Raw genomic sequence first — 19,544 nt, 5'->3', positions numbered from 1 at the left:
ATTTATTGTCATCTTTGAAAATATTTGTGGGATACCTCTTATTTGAAAGAAACTTAAGTTAGTTACTCCAAATTCTAAGGAACGTAAAAGTCTGTAGGGTGGAATAAATCAGGTACATATTTAACTCTAATGCGGCACAGAAAGACAAATGCCAGAGAAAGACATGACGGTATTACAATGGACATAATCTCAGAGGATAGAGATTACGTCCAGCTGTCCAGACAGAGACACGGCTCAGTGAAGCGTGTGCGGTACATATCTTTGAAGGCTATTTGGATCTTAACTCAAGAACTGAAGTAGAAATGCAGCGTTTTCGGGGTGGAGGAAACAGAATGAGTAACGGCTTGATGCAGGGAGAATTTGGGGTGTGCATGAAGAGTAAAGAATGAAATCTGACGTCAGTGCCAACTACAGGTTGGGGAGCCATGGGATAAAGACTGAAAAGATAGATGAGATCCAGCTTGCCAAGGCCTTGAATGCCAACCTAAAGAAACTGCACTTTATTCTACAGGTAACAGAGAGCCATGTAGGGCGTTGGAGCAATTATTTGATTTGCATTCACCTCTCCTTACAGGAGACAAAGGTAATTTTAACTTTGTACTTTAAAAGGCGTTTTTATAATTTCTCATTCAACAATTGAAAAAAATTGTAAGCAGCCTTACTGTTTGTCAACCAATGAATTGGAAAAGATTTAAACTGGACATGCTTGAAATTCTGAGGGGAATGATTTCTTTGATTGCTCTAGTATTTATTTGGTGTTAGAAGAGCAGTGGCTCCATTAGATGAAGGAATGAAAGCTGCACATATAGGGGGCCCCGGAAGCCCAAACGTCTGCGGGATAGAAGGTGACTTGGTCACACCGACTGTACCCTGTGGCCTCAGACTTCCCAGTTTCAGACCTGCTGGTCATCAGGGTTTGGCTCTGGCCCTTTATACACAGACCCTGGCCCTTCACCTGATTGCTCCGGGCACTGGCTCTAAATGTATACTTTGTACATGAAAACACAACATTGATAGAACATGGCATTTTCTTTGTTTGTCTGAGTGTATATATGCACATTTATCTATAAATGCATAAATATACACACATTACACAAAATGGTCATGATTTTATTGTTATATCTCCTATTTTATAGTGAAAGCTATCGTTTTTCCTAAATAGTTTGTGAGCATTTTGAGAGCAGGCCCCCACCATATTGTATCATGCACCCAGACAATACTCAATTAGTATTTATTGATTAATTGATTTAAGCAAAGTCCTGTAGCCCACAGCATATGCTGTATTTCCTTCTAGAATCGGGGAACAGCTGGTTAACATACTTGGTATAATAGGACAAAAAAGTATGGTTTCTATTTTCCTTTAGATCTGTAAAAGGAAAGATAGGTTATTTCTTTAAAAGCTCCTGAGATGAGGAAACTGAACTCATCACATGAAAGCAATCTCTCAATACGTGTGCACACGCACACATGTGTCAAATCAGCCAGCTCACAACTGCAAAATGGAGAAATCATGTGCTAAATATTAAATACAGGTGGGGTTAGCAAATGCAGAGAGTTTGTCAACCAGCATGGTTTTTATGTGTAATACTTCACACTTACCTCAATAAAGAAGATGCTGGCGGCTGATGTTGGATGGTGATACATATAGACTGTCACCAGAATGGCTGCTGCTATAATGAGGACCAGGATGAGAATTCCAACTATAAGGCCAGCGTGCAAGGTTCCCCCTTTCTTCTCGGCTGCACTGTCATCTGTAGAAGCTGAAAGAACAACATGGCTGTCAGGGCATTCATGGGTGCACTCTTAAGTTTGCACTTCCATTAGAAGGGATATTTATATTTTTAATAAAGTGCTGTTGGATCTTTTTTTTACTTCCTGCGCAACCTTTTCTTTTCCACAACACTCATTTTCAAAGTTAGAAAGGATTTATGTCTTTATTTGAGCAATGAAAAATATGTTTTAATGTATAGTTCAATAAATGAGATAAACAGCCTTTATTCTAAAAGTACTGGAGAAAATCTAAAACTCTAATCAACTATACAACAAGTTTAACTTTGATTTTTCTCATTAAACCACTGGCACTTTTACCTATGGAAAAACTGATTACTGTTTGAAAGCTCCTCTCTCATTTTCTTTTGGAAAATTTAAATTGAAGAGTATTAGACATCTTTTGGGGGGTACACAAGCATTTTCAGAAAACCTGCGCATGAATTCAAAGGATAATTTTCAAAATCTGTTTTAAACTGAAATGCTCTTTAAAAGTATAACAGATGGATGTTAAATGACCCTCAAATAGTTTTATCACTATCTAAATGGAACACACAGCATATAAAAATATTCCACTATGCCACAGACCAATACCATTTTCTCTAACTTTTACTGATATGCTCTCCACTGTAATACCTATTTTCAAAGGTAGTTCTGAATTTATCAAGTAATAACTATCCAACTTAAAGTCAATCAACCAAATAAAACTAATCTGTAAAGTCTTCTTTTGTTCTAAAATTCTATAATCTTTGAAGACTATCGAGGCATTTAGAAATCTCAAATTATGTGCAGCAGGTAATTGTATCTTAGTGCAAAATATGATTGGTATTTTGAATCATTACAAAATTCATTAAAACTCATAGAAGTTCTAGAACAGTGATTCCCAATTTTTTCATTTCCAATTTATGTCTGTTATTTTTACCCTGTGCCTCTACGTTTTAAATATTTTTTGCCTATTAAACCTCATTTAATAAGCATTGACTTATTTTATTTTAAATTTTTGTTAATAAAAAACAAACTGACTGCCTATCAGAATGTGTGGTCAATACTAAACGACAAAATTCCAGAGAAAGCAAAGGAACATGACCTCTCAATTTTCCCCATTCATTCTTTAAATACTGTTGATATTGTTTGTATACTCTGCTTGAGAACCACAGTTGGTGTTCATTAATCCTCCTCCATATTTAATAAAGCTCAAAATCCTAAAGAATTCCCTTACCTAACAGATATTCATTAGTGAAAAAATATAAAATTTAAAGAATGATTCATTATATAAAAATTCATTTACAAAGAAGATTCTGAGAAGTTGGCAGAGAAATGTCAGGAATCTGTCTCTCCACCTAGACAGCAGTTGCAGTGGCAGAATCTGCCTAACAACACAACTTCCATATGTTGGAACTCTGGACGCTAAAAAAAAGGCTTACAACTTCCAGGGGGGAGGCTTGGACAGTAAATTGTAGTTAATTTCACTCAGTTTTAGTTCTTAGCACAGTAGTAGTACCTATCCTTCACTCCTCAGCCATGTGACAAGCAGCTGTGCACATGTTCTGAACAGTGGTGCTTCTGATCACAGAGGTGCAGACAGAGACAGGCAGCCATTGTGGTTGTACCTCCACCCATTGTGACAAGCCCCTCCCTCTTTGGCTAAAGTGACTTCCAAGGGATTTAAAAGGCCAGCACTCTTTTTATCCCTCCCCCTTTCACTTTCCTCTTTGTCCCCGTTTTGGGAGCTGGATATTAAAGACCAGGACATTCAAGAGCAATTGCATATATGGGGAAAACTTAAAAGTGACAGTGTATGGCCAAGGGAAGGCTCAGAAAAGACTTGAGAAGACCTTATGTTAACACTTCAAAGTGAACCTCAACAGAGACAGGCTGCAACAATTAAAAACAACAACAACAACAACAACAAAACCTAACAAAAACAATAACCAAACCCTGAGGCAGAAGAATTTGATTTCCAAAGTTTAAACATTATTAGAGTCAAATGTCCAGTTTTGAACAAAAACTTCACAAAGAAGTGTATGGCCCATTCAAAGGGGGAAAAATATCAACAGAAACTGTCCCTAAAAAAGACTCTATAGCAGATATACTAAACAAAGACTTTAAAACAGTTGTCTTAAAAATGCTTAAAGGAAGATGTGGAGAAAGTCAAGAAAACAATGTGTGGACAAAATGGAAATACGAATAAAGAGATAGAAAATTAAAAAAAAACAATTAGAAGAATAAAAGAAATTCTAGACCTGCAAAGTACAATAATGAAATAAATAATGAAATGAAAAGGGATTCAGAAGTAAATTTGAACAGTCAGAAGAAAGAATAAGTGAACAGAAATTAGGAAAACAGAAATTACTGTGTCTGAGGAACAGAAAGAAAAAAGACTGAAGAAAAGTGAACAGAAACTTTTGAGACACAATTAAGCAGATCAGCATATGCATCATGAGGGTCCCAGAAGAAAAAGAAAGAGAGGATATTTGAAGAAATTATGGTTGAAAACTTCCCAAATTTGATGTAGACATGAATATAAACATCTAAGAATCTCAAGGAATTTCAAGAAAGATGAAATCAAGGAGACCCACACCAAGACAAATTATAATTAAATAACAAAGAGATAATCTTGAATGTAATAAGAGAGAAGTGACTCATCACACAATGGGGATCTTGAATAAAATACTTAGCAGATTTTTCAACAAAAACTATGGAGGACAAAAGACAGTGGGCCAATATATATACTCAAATGCTAAAAACGGAATAAAACAAAACAAAAATAAAGGACCAACCGTCAACCAAGCATCTAATATCTGGCAAACTGTCCTTGAAAAATGAGGGTGAAATTAAGATATTCCTAGATACACAAAAGCTGAGGGAGTTGGTTGCCACTAAGTCTGCTCTATAGGAAATGCTCAAGAAAGTTCCTGAAGGGTGTAATGAAAGGACACTAGATATAACTGAAAGCCATATGAAGAAATAAAAATCTCAATAAAGGTAAATCCATCAGAAAATTATAACAGTGAGTACTATTGTAACAACAGTTGGTAACCCCCCTTTTTGTTTTCAACATTATTTAAGACTAATACATTTTGTAAAAAGAATAATTATTAGTTTAAAGGCTAGTACTATTGTAACTTTAGTTTGTAACTCCAATATTTTTTCCTGCATAAGTTGAGAGACTAAATCATTAAAAAGAATTATTAATTTATGTTTTTGAACACAGAATGCATAAAGATGTGATTTTTGTGACATCAACAACAAAAAGCGGCATGGATAGAGATGTAAAAGAGAAATTTTTAAAAAATATATATTATTGATGTTAAGCTAGTATGAATTTGTACTAGAGGGTTATAACTTTAGGATGTTAAATGTAATCCCTATAATAACCACAAAGAAAATAGCTACAGAATATAAACAAAAGGAAATGAGAAAGTAATTAAAACATTCCAATATAAAAAAAATCAAATAAATACAAAAGAAGACAGTAAGGTAGGAAATGACAGACCAAAACGTTATAAGGCAAATAGCAGAATGACAGAAGTAGCTCTTTATGTATCGTGGAGAGTTGCTTTGAATGTCATTGGATTAAACTCTCCAATCAAAAGACACAGGTTGACAAAATGCATAAAAACACATAAGCCAACTATATGCTGTCTATAAGACACTTCAGGTACAAAGACACAAATAGATTGAAAGTAAAAGTATGGAAAAAGAGATTCCATGTAAATAGTAACTATCTTTTACTAGTATGTAGTAAAAGAGAGCAGAGTGGCTAGACTAGTATGAGACAAAATACTCTCTATAAAAAAATGGTTATAAGAGACAAAAGAGAAAATTAATAAAAGGTTCAAGACAGCAAGAAGATATAACAATACATTTACGCACCTAATGACAAACCATCAAATTCTATGAAGCAAGAACTGACAAAATTGAAAGGAGGAATAGGCAGTTCTACCTCACTCTTAATATTGGATAGAATAACCAGATAAAAAATAAGTAAGAAAATAGAGGAGTTAATACAATAAATCAAATATATATAACATGCATATACGGAATACTTTACCCATCTACCATAGCCTACATATTCTTTCCAAGTCCACATAGTACATTTCTCTAGGACAGACCATATATTAGGCCACAAAGAGAGTTTCCATAGATTTAAAAAGGTAAATACCATTAAAAGTATCTTCTCCAAGCATAATGATGGAGTTATAAATCAATCACAGAAGTAAAACTGGAAATTCTCAAATCTGTGGAAATTAAACTAAACATTCTTAAACAACTAATGGATCAAAGAAGAAATCAAAAGAGAAATTAGAAAATACTTAGAGATAAATGAAAATAAAAACACAAAACACTGAAACTTATGTAATGCAGAATTATACGGTCAGGTTCATGACACCATAGAGACTATGTTTTTTCCCTTATGATTTGTTACTTTTAACGGTTTGATTTCATTCTTAAGTATGCTTCTATTATTGTGTTTTGTGCACTTCACTTTTTTCTTATTTTTGAGAGTATTACACATTATTTTCATGGTATAGTAGGATTAATTTAAAAGTTGCTTTGGAGAAAATGTGGCAAAAATATTTACTTGAGTCAAGAAGGGAAGCCTTGAATGTTTCTTCAAATTCCCTGTGAAATTCCATCCATCCATTCATCCATCCATCCTTCCCTTCCTCCCTTTCTTCTTCCCCCTTTATCCATCCATCCATCCACCCACCCACCCATCCATCCATCCATCCATTCATCTATCCTTCCCTGCTTCCCTTTCTCTCTCCTCCGCCCCTCTCCATCCATCCATCCATCCATCCAAACAGCATCCAGTTCTCCTTCTGGAAATAGTTGTCTTTTAAAAGTAGCATGTCAAGGTTCAGCCTCACTTCTTTTGTGTGTGCAGAATAGGGAAGAGAAGGAAAAGGCACTTGTGAGTTGGCCTCAGGCTGCCACTTCCCAAGTGGGCTAGGGAACCAGAACCTGCTTGGGGGTAGCAGGCAAGAGACAGCCCTTCTCAGGAAGGAAGAAGAAAGCAAGGGACATGTTTTATTCAATAAGAGCCCTTGTCAGTAAAATTATCTTTGACTTGTAGGAACTAGGTTGCCTACTTGTAGGAAATAGGTTCAAATATAAAATTATAACTGGATTTATATGTTTACTTTTACAATTATTATTCATTTACATTTCCAATAATAGTTTAGTTATAGAGCTCCTTTTTTAAAACTCACCTTTACAGTGCTGTTGTAGATGTTAAGACACCATTTCATGTCTAACGACATTTGTACAGAGGATAGTTACTAGCCAAATATACATTTTATAGCATTTTAAATGATAATGATTTTAATAAAATAATCATCATTAATTCTCAAAACATTACTAGCAGGTAGACAGAATAAATATTTTGTCTCAAATAAATATTTTGTCTCTACGTGTGCACATGAATTTATGATGTGTCTAATTGCAGCAAACCATTTAAGGAGAAATATAGCAAATTCAATTCCAAAATATGATAGTAGTCGCCTTGTGTCCCAGGTCAGTGCTCTTTCCTAAATGCTTCAGAGCGATCATCTGAGTGGAGTGGCCAAAACTGAACACATAATTCTGGAGAACATAGTTTTCTACTTTCATATCGTTTAAGCAAGTTTTCTGCATCTCTATTCTAGCTGCCTTGTCTATTAACAGGTATTATGATGGCTTAGTAAAGGCTGTTGAATCAGGAGGTGAGGTGATCACTCCATTGACATACTTCAACTTTAAATTCTTTCACTATTTGGTTTCCAGGAGGAATTAATGATGAAGGATAACAAAGCACCATAAAATAGAGCCTCAAAGCCAAAAAAGGAGATGTATAAATATATTTGAAAAGCCTATCAAATCAAGGTCTGCTTTGTACTCTGCTGAAGACATTTTAAAACATAAATGAAGCACAGAAATTCAGTAGTATCAGACAAGATACTACCATCTGATGAGACCTGTGAGTTTCTAGCTTTTCAGTGCTTTATAAAATGCAGCTCAATATTTAGACACAGAGAGGATGGCAAGAATTGTCAAATCTATCAAAGCAATCTATTTAGGGGTACATTTCAGCTACTATGATAGCAATGACCACAGGTATTACAAAACATTTAATTTGTTTCACTCCAAGAAAAGCTTATGATTTAGTGATAAGAGGAAAGATGAAAGAAAGAAGAAAGTACAAGAAAGAAGATAGGGAGAAAAAAGGAAGAAAATTTGACGTTTCTTCAAAGCTTACCATTTAATTCTAAACTTCTACATCTCCTTGTTTTTACTATGACTGATACATTTTTCTTCAGGATTTACATGCATGTAACATTGATATTCTGTATTTAGCACTACAATTCTTCGACATGTTAAAAAATTTTAATACACTGTTATAATTACCTGTATCCACTATTAAGTCTTGCCAAAACTTAAAGTCCAGGAATAAAGTAAAAGTAAAATAAAAATATTCCTTGTCTGAAATTTTATTCACTTTAGAACCAACTCTTCTCTTGGCTTTATAAAGAAACACTACAGCCCATAAATTCCACAATATATTAATGTCCTTTAGGGGACCAAGAGGCTTTGGACAAAGTCTTGCACAAACTTGTTCAACATTCATAAATCTTATACAGATGATGTAAAAATGTTGTTTTTAAAGCTTCAGAATGAAGTTTAACTATGAATGCTTAAAATGTTAGTGTTCCACTTTTGGATTAAAAACACACAGAGACACACAACTTTCCCTGTGGAATATTATCTAACCCATTTCTAAGCTAAAACATGTAATGGAAGAAAATCAAGTGATAAAATTTTTAACTAAGTTGACTTTCCTTTTGAAGTTTCCCTTGTAAGTGATCTCATTTTGTAGCTCATATATTTTTCCTCTCAGCTCTTTTAACTTCCTACAGCCATGATCATGACCTTGACTTCATTTAGAGTTTCTCCTGGTGTTACATGTATTTTCTTATTTTTCATAATTCTCTTAGTCCTTTCATCTTCTTAATCACGGCATGACTACTTTTTGGATGCTTACCAATCTGTCAATATTATGTAGGTAGTGGGCTACCTTGAAGCTATTATATAAGTGATAGCTAATCCACAGTATGCATTACTGTGACAATACATTCATAATTCACATTATGACATCTCCACGGGAGGGATTTGGGTAAGTAGTGTGAAAAGATATTAAAACGGATGTACAGAACACAGCTCCGTGCATTATGGATGGTGAGAACACTGTCTGGCTGAGGCAGCGGGCCCAACTTCCCTTTTGCAGCCTGTCCTTCTACAGGACAACTGAAATTTTATTTCAGTGAAAACATAAAACATTCTGCATGAAAAGAGCTTAGGGTATGACAATCCTTTGTTTAAAAAGAATCTGTTACCTTTTTTTTCTTAGAAAAATGAAGCTAAATAAAATTCCCATGAGAACTTATGAAAAGAAATACTTGATTCCACCCAAATGAGGGATTTTGGAGCCAGTCCCCACCCAGCCTTCCTCTAGATTCATTACGCGATCGGTACTTTTGTGCCTGTGTATGTGGAGTGGGGATTTACAGTATTTATAGTTACCACAGGACCAAAAGTAAATCTCTGGAATAATCCATTATGGTTTTTCATTTTTGCGTGTATGTATCACTATTTAAAAATAATCTACCTATTAGTTTATAATCTACCTTTTTAATTGTAAACTATTATTAGTTTATAATCTACCTAATCTAACTTCAATGGATTCAGCAACCAAGCACTCTTTATAAAACCTAATTTTTAAAGTTTTCCTAACATCAGCTTTCTAAGTGTATTTAAAAATACATTTAAAAATTATGTTTGAAAAAAATAACATCTCTACTTTTACAAAATAATCCAAAGAAAAGAAGTCTTAGTACCTAACTCTCTTGCTAAATATCAAGCTAAAGGGTTTCATGGAAATGGTTTCTGTTTTAAATCTATGCCAAGTTCTTGCAATGGTTAAGAAATTAGGGTTTTAAATTTCAGAAAAAAATGGAGAGTTTTCCTAATGAGCATATTCACAGTGATTACAGAATGCCAAAAATAAGGTTGATTGTAATGATCTGGGGGTACAGAAAGGAGTGACTCTTTAGGCCATTTAATCGCATCCATTCCAGAATGCAGTCACTTATGTTAAAACAATCCATTTATACACAAACCTATGATTATCACAATGAATGTTTACTTCCTTAGGAAATTCATTAGGTTTTCTGAACATGCAGGGAAGAATCCTCTTCTCCTTGCTATCAATGGGAAGCCAGATGTATGTCCGAACCACTCAGCTAATACGGAACCTCGGTGTCTCTTGTCTTTCAATCGTGGCTGCACTACTAGGTCAGTATGAGGCCTTCTTGAAATTAGTCATGAAAGTGGGATCCATCTCTCATGGAAGCTTAAGCACATGCTGGATGAAAGCAAGAACACCACACCTCAGCGAACAGTTTTTCCAGCGAACACCTCAAAGATGGATCTCACGTGCCCCTGCTCTGAACACCCACCACTAGGAAAACAGGCCACCAAGGTCCTTATGGGGTTAACTCTATCCCCAGACCCCAGCAGTAACTGGGGTAGGGGAGGAGAACCTGCAGCCTCTACTTGAAAAACAAAAGCCCAACTGCTGAGGGTACAGGTTTTTAATAAAATCTACCTTTCAGTGATTATGCGTATGCAGCTTCTTTTGAAAACTGCTGAATATTAAACCAATTTCAAGTTCTTTGGCACCAGAGTGTATGCTCAAAATTAATGAAAACCTTCCGGCTCCCTCAGAAAGCATGGCTTAATTTAGTTGCCGGAGATATTAATTTGGCCAGTGTGTGTGCCTCAGGATTGAAACCTTAGTCCTTGATGTTCTGAACAACCATATGACCCTTTTGCTATTTGCTGCGGTTTAATGTATATAATCCCCAGGAGGGTAAATGGGCAGGGCCGTATGCATGTGCTCCTGGATCTCAAGGAGACCGTCAGAAACTGGAAACGAATAATGGGTAGATCCCAGAATTTCATTTCTGTTTGTGTTACCAGAGCTAATAAAATGTGCACATATGTCAAAGTAGAAAGAAAAACTGAAACCACGGAGAACCAGTTTTGCAGGGTATATTTTGCCGCTTAGTGCCAATACTGACAAAACATGGCTCTGGTAATACCCCTAAGAGGGACAGACTCAGCTGGCCTGCTTGAGGAGAAAAATACTATAAAATTCTGTTTAACACAATTGTTTGCCTCTTTAGGTCCAGGAACATCAAATTTCCTGAAATATAACTTTCCACACGTTGAGGGTAGGACAGAATATGGTTAGTCCACGGGTGAGTGCTAGTCTCAGGTCACTTTTTCCATCAAATCAGCTTTGTAGAAGGGCCCCACGTACAGGTATGCAGCTCTCCCCTGAGCTTTACCGTGGGAAGGGCTTTGCTTTCAGGGTTAGGGGATGGAATTAGAAGAACCAAAAAGCTCGTTCTGACTCCTTGATTTGACAGTTGGTGCTGCTCGTGTTTGCTGAGATCCTGAAAGCCTGTAATAGGGGCAGACAGCAGACAAATGGCTACACAGTCGACTGTGTAACACTCGTGTCCCCTGCCCCACAGCACAATATGGCAAACGGGGGCACAGCACATACTCTGACACTGGAACATTTGGGACTGTAGCCCAGTTTTGAGCCTTATGAACCACGTGACCCCAGACAAATGACTTAAATTCCTGTGCTTCTGATACTTCATGTGTAAAATGGGATTATAATGCTACTTTCTTCATCAGGTGCTACAAGCATTAAATGGGATAAACATGCAAAGCTCTTAGAAAAGTGCCTGGTGTATAGTAACAGCCCCAATAATCGCTAAATAATTTTATCATTATTAGCAACTACACAGGAAGGTTTTAAGAATAATTTAAAGCAAAACATGAATTAAATAATCAGAAGTATTAAATTTTATGCCTACTAAGTAGAGAAGGTTTGCTAGAGACATGCCTTTTTCCTTTCTTTAGTTGAGAATTTCAAGAAGCTTGAAAGAATTTACACATGAGAATTTAAAAAATACTGTACCTAGTTTATGAGAAGCACATCAAAATTTCTCTGTCTCTTTTAATTTAGTTGCTGGAGATATTATTTTGCATCCTTGAAACGCACAGATCTTAAGTGTATAATTCAACAATTTTTTACAACTGCATATACAAAGTAACCATCAGCCCAATCAAGACCTAGAACATTTCCATGCCTCCAGAAAGTTCCTGAGTCCAGTCCATCTTTACCACCCCAGGAGGGGTGGTTACTATTATTATAGATTAGTCGCACCTATGTTGAATTTCATATAAGTTGAATCATGCTATAGGTACTCTGTCGTGCCTGACTTTCTCTGCTTAACATCATGTTTGGAAGATGTTTCACTGCGTGTGTCAGTAGTTTGTTTTTTACCCCTGATGAATAGTAAGTATTCAATTTGTTTATTTTTTTATTGTCGGACATTTGGGTTGTTTTCCGTTATTGGCAATTATGAATACAGCTGCTATGAAGAGTCTTGTACAATATTTTTGTGGATATATTTTTTTCTGGGATAAATACATAGAAGTGAAATTTCTGGTTCAAAAAGGAAGATACTGCCTGTTTTCTAAAGTAGCTGTACTATCTCTCACTCTGATCAACAATGCAGAAAATTCCAGTGTGCCATGACTTCATCAGTACTGGCGTCCTGTCGTCCTAGCTATAGCCACTATTGTGGGTGTCAAACAGTATTTCATTGAAGTTTTAGTTGGTTATCTTTTAATGATTAATTTGCAAAAGTTCTTAATATTTTCTGGATGCAAGTCCTTTGTATTTACAAAATGTATACTGTAACTATTTTTCTCCTGTCTGTGACCTACCTTTTCATTTTCATAACAGAGCTTTTGATGAACAAAAGTTTTCCATTCTGATGAAGTAATTTATCAATTTTTGGAACAGTCTTCTTAGGAGCTATTAAATTTATTAAATCTTTCAAAGAAGCAACTTTTGATTGTGTCTGTCATTTGGCTATTTTCTACTCAATTTTTTGCTACTCATCTTGTTTCCTTCTTTGTACTTATTTTGGGCTTAATTGCTCATTTTCTTAAACTTCTTAATATGAAGGCTTATAGTTCAGAGCTATAAATTTCCTTCTTAGTACTTTTTAGCAGCATCCCACAAATTTTGGTATGTTGTATCCACGTACTCAGTTGCGATATTTGCTAATTTTCCTTGTGATTTCTTCTTTAATCCTTATACTATTTAGAAGTGGTTTTACTTTTCACAAATTTAGGTTTTTTCTAGGTATCGTACTGTTGCTGATCTATGTTTATTCTTTCGTAGTCAGAGTACATAGTCTATAAGATTTCAGTCTTTTGAAATTTATCTTTATGGTTCAGCATATGGTTCAGCATATCTTGGTGACCATTCCATGTATACTTGAAAAAAATATTCTGTAGTCAAGAACTGTGTTCTATAAATACCAACCAGATCAAGATGGTTGATAGTGTAGTTTAAATCTATATACTTCCCAATTTATGACATTTTTGGTCTAATTTTTTTTTAATATTGTTATGTCTTCCTAATGAACTGATGACCTGTTATCATTTTAATACTTTGCTCTTTACCTCTGTTAACACTCCCTGTCTTTAAGTCTATGTATTCTGATATTTTTATAACCACTTTATGGTTTCATTTGCAGGGTATATATATTTTTGATCATTTTACCTTCAAGCATTTTATGTCATATGTCTTTATGTTTCATGTACATCTCTTACACACAGTACATAATTGGATCTTGTTTTTTTAAAAGTCAGTGTGATAATCTATACTTTTAACTGGAGTTTTCATTCTCTTTACCGTTAATATAATTATTGATATGGCTAGATTTGGGTCTGCCATTTTGCTATTTGCTTTCTTTGTGTCCATCCATTATGTGACCCATTTTTTTCCTCCACCCTTGCCTTTTTCAGGTTAAATAAATATTTCTTAGAATTCCAGTTAAATTTGGCTCTGCATTTTTGTATTTTTTTTCTTTAGTGGTTGCTGAGCATAATGTTAACATGTGTTAAAATCACTTATGGTTGAAATTTTATTCAACAAGTTGTTAATTCATTACTGCAATTGAAATAATAACATTTGGTCACAGTAGCTAACAGCACTGTTATTAATTAGTGTTAAATAATTAACTCCTGTACTTCCTATTCAAGATACATGTTAAATCTTGCATGGTATTACTTGAGGACTGCAAAATAAAGTAAGGCAAAAATTAGTCTTAATGGAACAGCAAGCCATTGAAAACCTAGCTGTTGACAAAGATTAAACTGAACTTGCCATTTATGGATTAAACTACTCTCTTTAAAACCTTATGCCTTTTTAAAAATAGCATATCTTTTTCTCTCCATTAACATTTCTTCTTTTTTTTTTTCTTAAACTGGATCAGATCAGCATATACATGAACAATAAGCATTGGTAATTCAAGTCCACATGAAAAAATTCAGTACTGAAATTATAAAACCTTCATCATTTTGTTCTATGTTCTATCAGTAGCATAAACTTTGAAAATCAACATGAAGGGGGAAAAGTGTTTTCCAAAGTGATTTTTCTTTCTGTTTTCCTATGCTGGATAACAATTTTTTAAACTATTACATTGAACAATGAAATTGCAAGTTTTGCAGGTCAATAATGGTAAAAAAAAATTAGTAATTTCATACGGTTCAACAAAATACGGAAAATGTCACTGTATTTACTAAAATAATAAACAATTGCAACAGCTCAAGTATAGTAATTTTCACATACTATATTAAAATGAGTCATGAGATATAACAGACATAATGAATGCTTTTGGGTCTCCTGCCTCTGCTAAACAAGACACATTCATTCCATACAGACAGAGGTAATTTCTAGTGGCCGCCAATTCAAATGTTGTTTTAGGGGAGTCATCAGGTATAGGTAAGGACTAATAGTGAACTCAGAGTAAGACACTTCATTCTTATTTTGGGGACTCTGGCAGAAAGAGTTCACTCAACTCTGGATATTCAAGGTGTGGTCTGTGAGCTGGTGCTGTCTGCATTATCTGAGAGCTTGTTAGAAATGCAGTGCAGAGGTTTGGGCTCCACCCTAGAACTACTCTAGCAGGAAATGCATTTTAATGAGACCTACTGATTCTGATGCTTGTAATAATTGTGAAACATTGCATCAGACTACTCGTCCACAACTCAACTTTACACGGGAACCACCTGGGGATTTCAAAAATATGATGCTGGATCCCGGCTCCAGAGATTCAGTTTAGTTGGTCGGGAGAGCAGTCTGAGTAATAGGGTTTTTATAAACTGGAATGATATAATTAGGTGAGAATGACCAGATGATTCAAATGTACAGAAAAAAGTTGAGAACCACCACTCTGGATAAAATTTTAGGAGTGAAATCCTGACTAGGGGATATTAAAAATAGCATCCTGAAGTATAACAAATGTTCACTACTATGGCACATCCATACTTAGAATAGAGTTAGTGTGATCATGAAAAGTAGCCAAACAAAACAAAAGATAAAACCACATGCCAAGATATTCTATGGTTTTAGAAATAGAAAGTGATAGATATTCAATAGCCTGTCAAAAGGAAATAACACTTTCCTTTGCTTACAAGACTGTGATCTATGTGGAAGAGGTAGATGAAAAACGTACCAAGGGAAGGTAGGGGAGAAAACGAAAGATCTGTTACTTTGATGATTTATGTATTAAAGTAAAAAAATAATTCGACTGAATGATAAATGAAACGCTAGACACTTGATCTGTCACTACAGACTAGGTAATAAAAGTATAACCTTAGAAGTATTCTGATGTAAAGTCAGAATAATGTTCTGGCATTTTCTTTTTGGATAGAAAGTCATATTATATATTCAGAAATAAGAAAGTAAACATAACAGAAACAAAGTTTAGACCAGCCATTGCATGGGTAGTTCATTCAAAGTGTATCTGTATTAGCTCTTTAAAATTACTTTGCAGGTTTGAACCTTACAATTAACTTAGTCAAGTTTTGTAATTTGCTTAATGTAGGTATTTTGACATCTCTATGATGGAGACACCACTTTCTCACTAAACAATGCAGCCTTTCAGAATCCAGGTTTTGTAAAACTCCTAGAAATAAGAAGACATGACAAATACAGTACTAGCTGCATAATACAGCTGCCTGGAATGCTGATATTATTTAAATATTATTAGCAATTAACAACTTATAGTCAAATATTTTCAAAAAAGAAGCTTAACTTTATCAAAGGAAAGAACCTTTAGAAAAACCAAGAGAGAATGCAGTTTTTGGTATTTGGATAAATCTCAGCCAACAAATTTTAAATAATAAAATCAAATCACTGGATTTCAGAGCTTGAAATAATTTTAACATTCACAATATAGCAGAATGGCACAATTCAATTGGCTAAATTGAGTTGAACCTGATTGAAGATTTTACTTTTCAGTTAAAAGATCTTGACATTGATTTAGCTTACAACCCTCTTTTCAGCCCTGGATGTAATTTTATCCAGTTTGCATCTTGAAGACATCCACATTTCTATTTAGGTGATGAGTACCTTTTGAAAGCAACCTAATCAAATGCCAAAAAATGCATTTAATAGTTGTGTCTGCTAAAATATATAGCTAGGTCATTCCTTTGAATAAGGTTTTGCCAGGATCTGAAAATCCAAAGAAGATACAGTTTATTTTATTGTATTTCTTTTTACCACTTTTTTCAATTATAGTTGACCTTCAATGTTATATTGGTTTTAGGTATACAGCATAGTGGTTAGACTTTTATATAAAAAGAAGATGTAGCTTTAAATACATATAACCATTACCTACAGAAATATATATATATATAATATATATAATCATATTCTATATATAGAATAATGTAATATATATATGTATATATACATATATATATTACATTATATATATATATATATATATATATATATATATATATATATATTACATTATTCTAGGTACCCCTTAATGGTGAATTAAACTTGAATTTCTAGGGAAACCAAGTAGGCTGAAAGAACTTTAAGCTAGGTTTTGAACATAAGCTACTGAATAGCCCTGCGGTTTGTAGACCACATGCCAGTGATACAGACACTACTACTCAAATCCACGGAAGAATCAATGCATTGTGATTTTCACAGAAATGATAAAAGGGAAACTAATTCATAATTACATGGGAAGGGTAAATTTCATTTTCAAACACTGACCAGTACCATCAGTTGTTACAGAAAAGGAAAAGAACATGACAGGTGTAAGTAAAACACCTATGGTGGCGTTCCCATATGAAACTTGGCTGTAAGAGACATGTACTGCCAGGGAGCGGCGATCCCATGAACTTGTTAAGGACTTGGAATCTGCATCAAGGTCACATCGATTCCCATCCCAGCTCAGCCACATACCAGCCAGGTAACCCACCCTTTCAGTAACTTCATGTCCTCAGCTATAAATTGAAAATAAAAAGAGGACCAACTCACAGGTCTCATGTGAATTATGTGAGGTAATGTACGTATAGCATTTAGAATGGTACCTGGAACATACGTAGTAAATACTTGGGAAATACTGCTTTTTCCTCTTCTTTTTCTTTTTCTCCTCCTCCCCTGCCCCTTCTTACTCTTTCTTTTCCTTCTCTTCTGTTTTTCACATAAATAAGGGACAGGTATGCTACTTGATTAGACTTATGTATTACTCTAAACTTAATATTATAAACATGCAACCAGTAATCTTTCAGATGGAGATACAGTGCCATCATTTTGTTCTTGTTTAGTGCCTGCTGATTATTCTGTTAACTTACTTGGACATTGTAAAGCAGAGGAAGATAGTTTTTTTTTTTTTTTTAATCTTTGTTAAATTTATTGGGGTGACAAAGGTTAGTAAAATTATATAGGTTTCAAGTGTACATTTCTATACGACATCATCTGTATATCACATTGTGGTGTGTTCACTCCCAGAGTTGGTTCTCCTTCCATCTCCACATATTTGACAATGCCATCTTCAGATAGACTCCTCTGAGTTTTTGCATTCAGCCATTTACAATGGTCAATCGATGCTATATCTTACTAAGGGGGCCTGCACTCAATAGGTATCATTCTCTCGGTACACTTTTTTCAGGTTCTTTTCTCCAAATTATTTACAGAGCTTGAATTTCCACTCAACCCTTAACGCTAATAAAACTTCTCCAATCAAACAACTAGTCTGAAACTTCCAGAGGCTCCACCTAACCTAAAGGGAGCAGGAAACTCAATGCACAATTGAAAATTCATCAGGAGGAGAGACTTAGCAGACTATAACTCCTTTGGGTCCTATAAATGAGAAGCCCTGTTGTGTGTTTTTGGGGGTCCAGCTGCTCAGAAGTATTTTATGCTTTGATATCAAAGATGAAGGAAAATCTTCTAGCAAGTTACTGTATAATCATGTCAGCTGTGGATTCCACTAAGCAAATCAACTACTTTAACCCATAGAAATATCTCATAAAGACTCAGAGCCAAGGTAATCCAATATCTAAAGATGATGTATGGTAAGGTCATTAGTTTCTAGCTACATATTGACTACTTTGAAAAATGTTACCCTTTCCAGGAAAATACAGACCACTAAATTAAAATGCTTTCAAGAACAGCCAATTAAATCAGGAAATTAAATCAAGAAATAAAATGTGAGAAACTTCTTTGCAACAGTATATGGCAATTTACAAAAATTTATTAGCTTGCATTTAAAAATTTCTCAATAAACGTGAGAAAACATTTAAATTAGGTATCCTTTTTATCATTACCTCAATTTTGCAACATAGTAAGCTGGAGGGAGAGGGAAAAGACAATTCTGAACTAGTTTTTCAACACGTTTAATTAACTAATGAAGCTATATTTAAATTGGCAACCCTTCCTGCATATCTCCAGAGTCTAGAAAATAAAAAGCAATGGTAGCATGCTATCCTAATGAAGGTACTGTGAAAGTAATGTGTGATTTCTCTTAAGTACTCTTTGGAAGGAACATTTCTCTTAATACTGGTCAGGATGGTCTGCTCTAACTATACTTGAAGGAAAAGTGCTTTATAAACAACCCTAGACATGAAAAGAGCTCTAGTGTATAGACATATTTGAAGTCTTAATGTGATATTTTGAAATTCTGATGGATACCTGCTGCAAATCAGTGATCTAAATATCACCTGAAAATTCAACATTTTTTTAATCATACAAAAAGAAAAAAAAATCCTCCATTTCAATCTTGGAATTTACTGAACTTGATCTCTCAGCATCATAAGGTAGTTCTAATGCACTGAGTCAAGAAGATCTTCAGTTTTATGATACGTTGCTGCAGTAAACAAAACTAAGGATCTTCCTTAGAATAATTGGCAATGTGCTATAGAAAACTATTTCCCAACGTGCATTCCACAAAACACTAAGTCCATGAGATGCTACTTATAAAAAGGTTTTATGACCAAATAAGAAATGCTAGACCCTTCATCCTCACTACCATCTCTCAGGTTCTTTAGAATATATACCCTTTGAAAGCAGGCAATTTGTCTAAGTTTTGTTCACCATCATAGCACCAACCCTGTAACAATGCCCAGCCATTAGCAGACAATAAGCAGGGATGAATGAATGAACAACCACCGAACATTAAAAGCTTTGAATGGTTCTCCAGCAAAGAAAATTCTTTCGTTTTCTCTCACCCAGAGTATCTCACATCTATTTAATCACAGGAATCTTTTGTTTGCTTCTAGTAGCACTATAGAACATTTTTTTAAAAAAGAAAACATGAGAGCATAGAGAATAA

General features: G+C 34.7%; 1 protein-coding gene across 4 annotated transcripts in view; it reads right to left on the bottom strand.

Annotated features, from left to right (window-relative positions):
- PLXDC2 (plexin domain containing 2) overlaps positions 1–19,544 on the bottom strand; it is a 389,290-nt gene that overhangs the window by 33,723 nt on the left and 336,023 nt on the right. For all 4 annotated transcript variants that reach the window (XM_033100592.1, XM_033100589.1, XM_033100590.1 and 1 more), the window contains one exon: positions 1,600–1,760. In XM_033100592.1, coding sequence (XP_032956483.1) covers positions 1,600–1,760 — 161 coding nt within the window. The remainder of the gene's footprint in view (positions 1–1,599; positions 1,761–19,544) is intronic.

This window comes from Rhinolophus ferrumequinum (genome assembly GCF_004115265.2).
Source record: "Rhinolophus ferrumequinum isolate MPI-CBG mRhiFer1 chromosome 5 unlocalized genomic scaffold, mRhiFer1_v1.p scaffold_110_arrow_ctg1, whole genome shotgun sequence".
NCBI lineage: Eukaryota > Metazoa > Chordata > Mammalia > Chiroptera > Rhinolophidae > Rhinolophus > Rhinolophus ferrumequinum.
The sequence above is the reverse complement of the archived record's forward strand: the minus strand, read 5'-3'. Positions and strand labels throughout refer to the sequence as shown.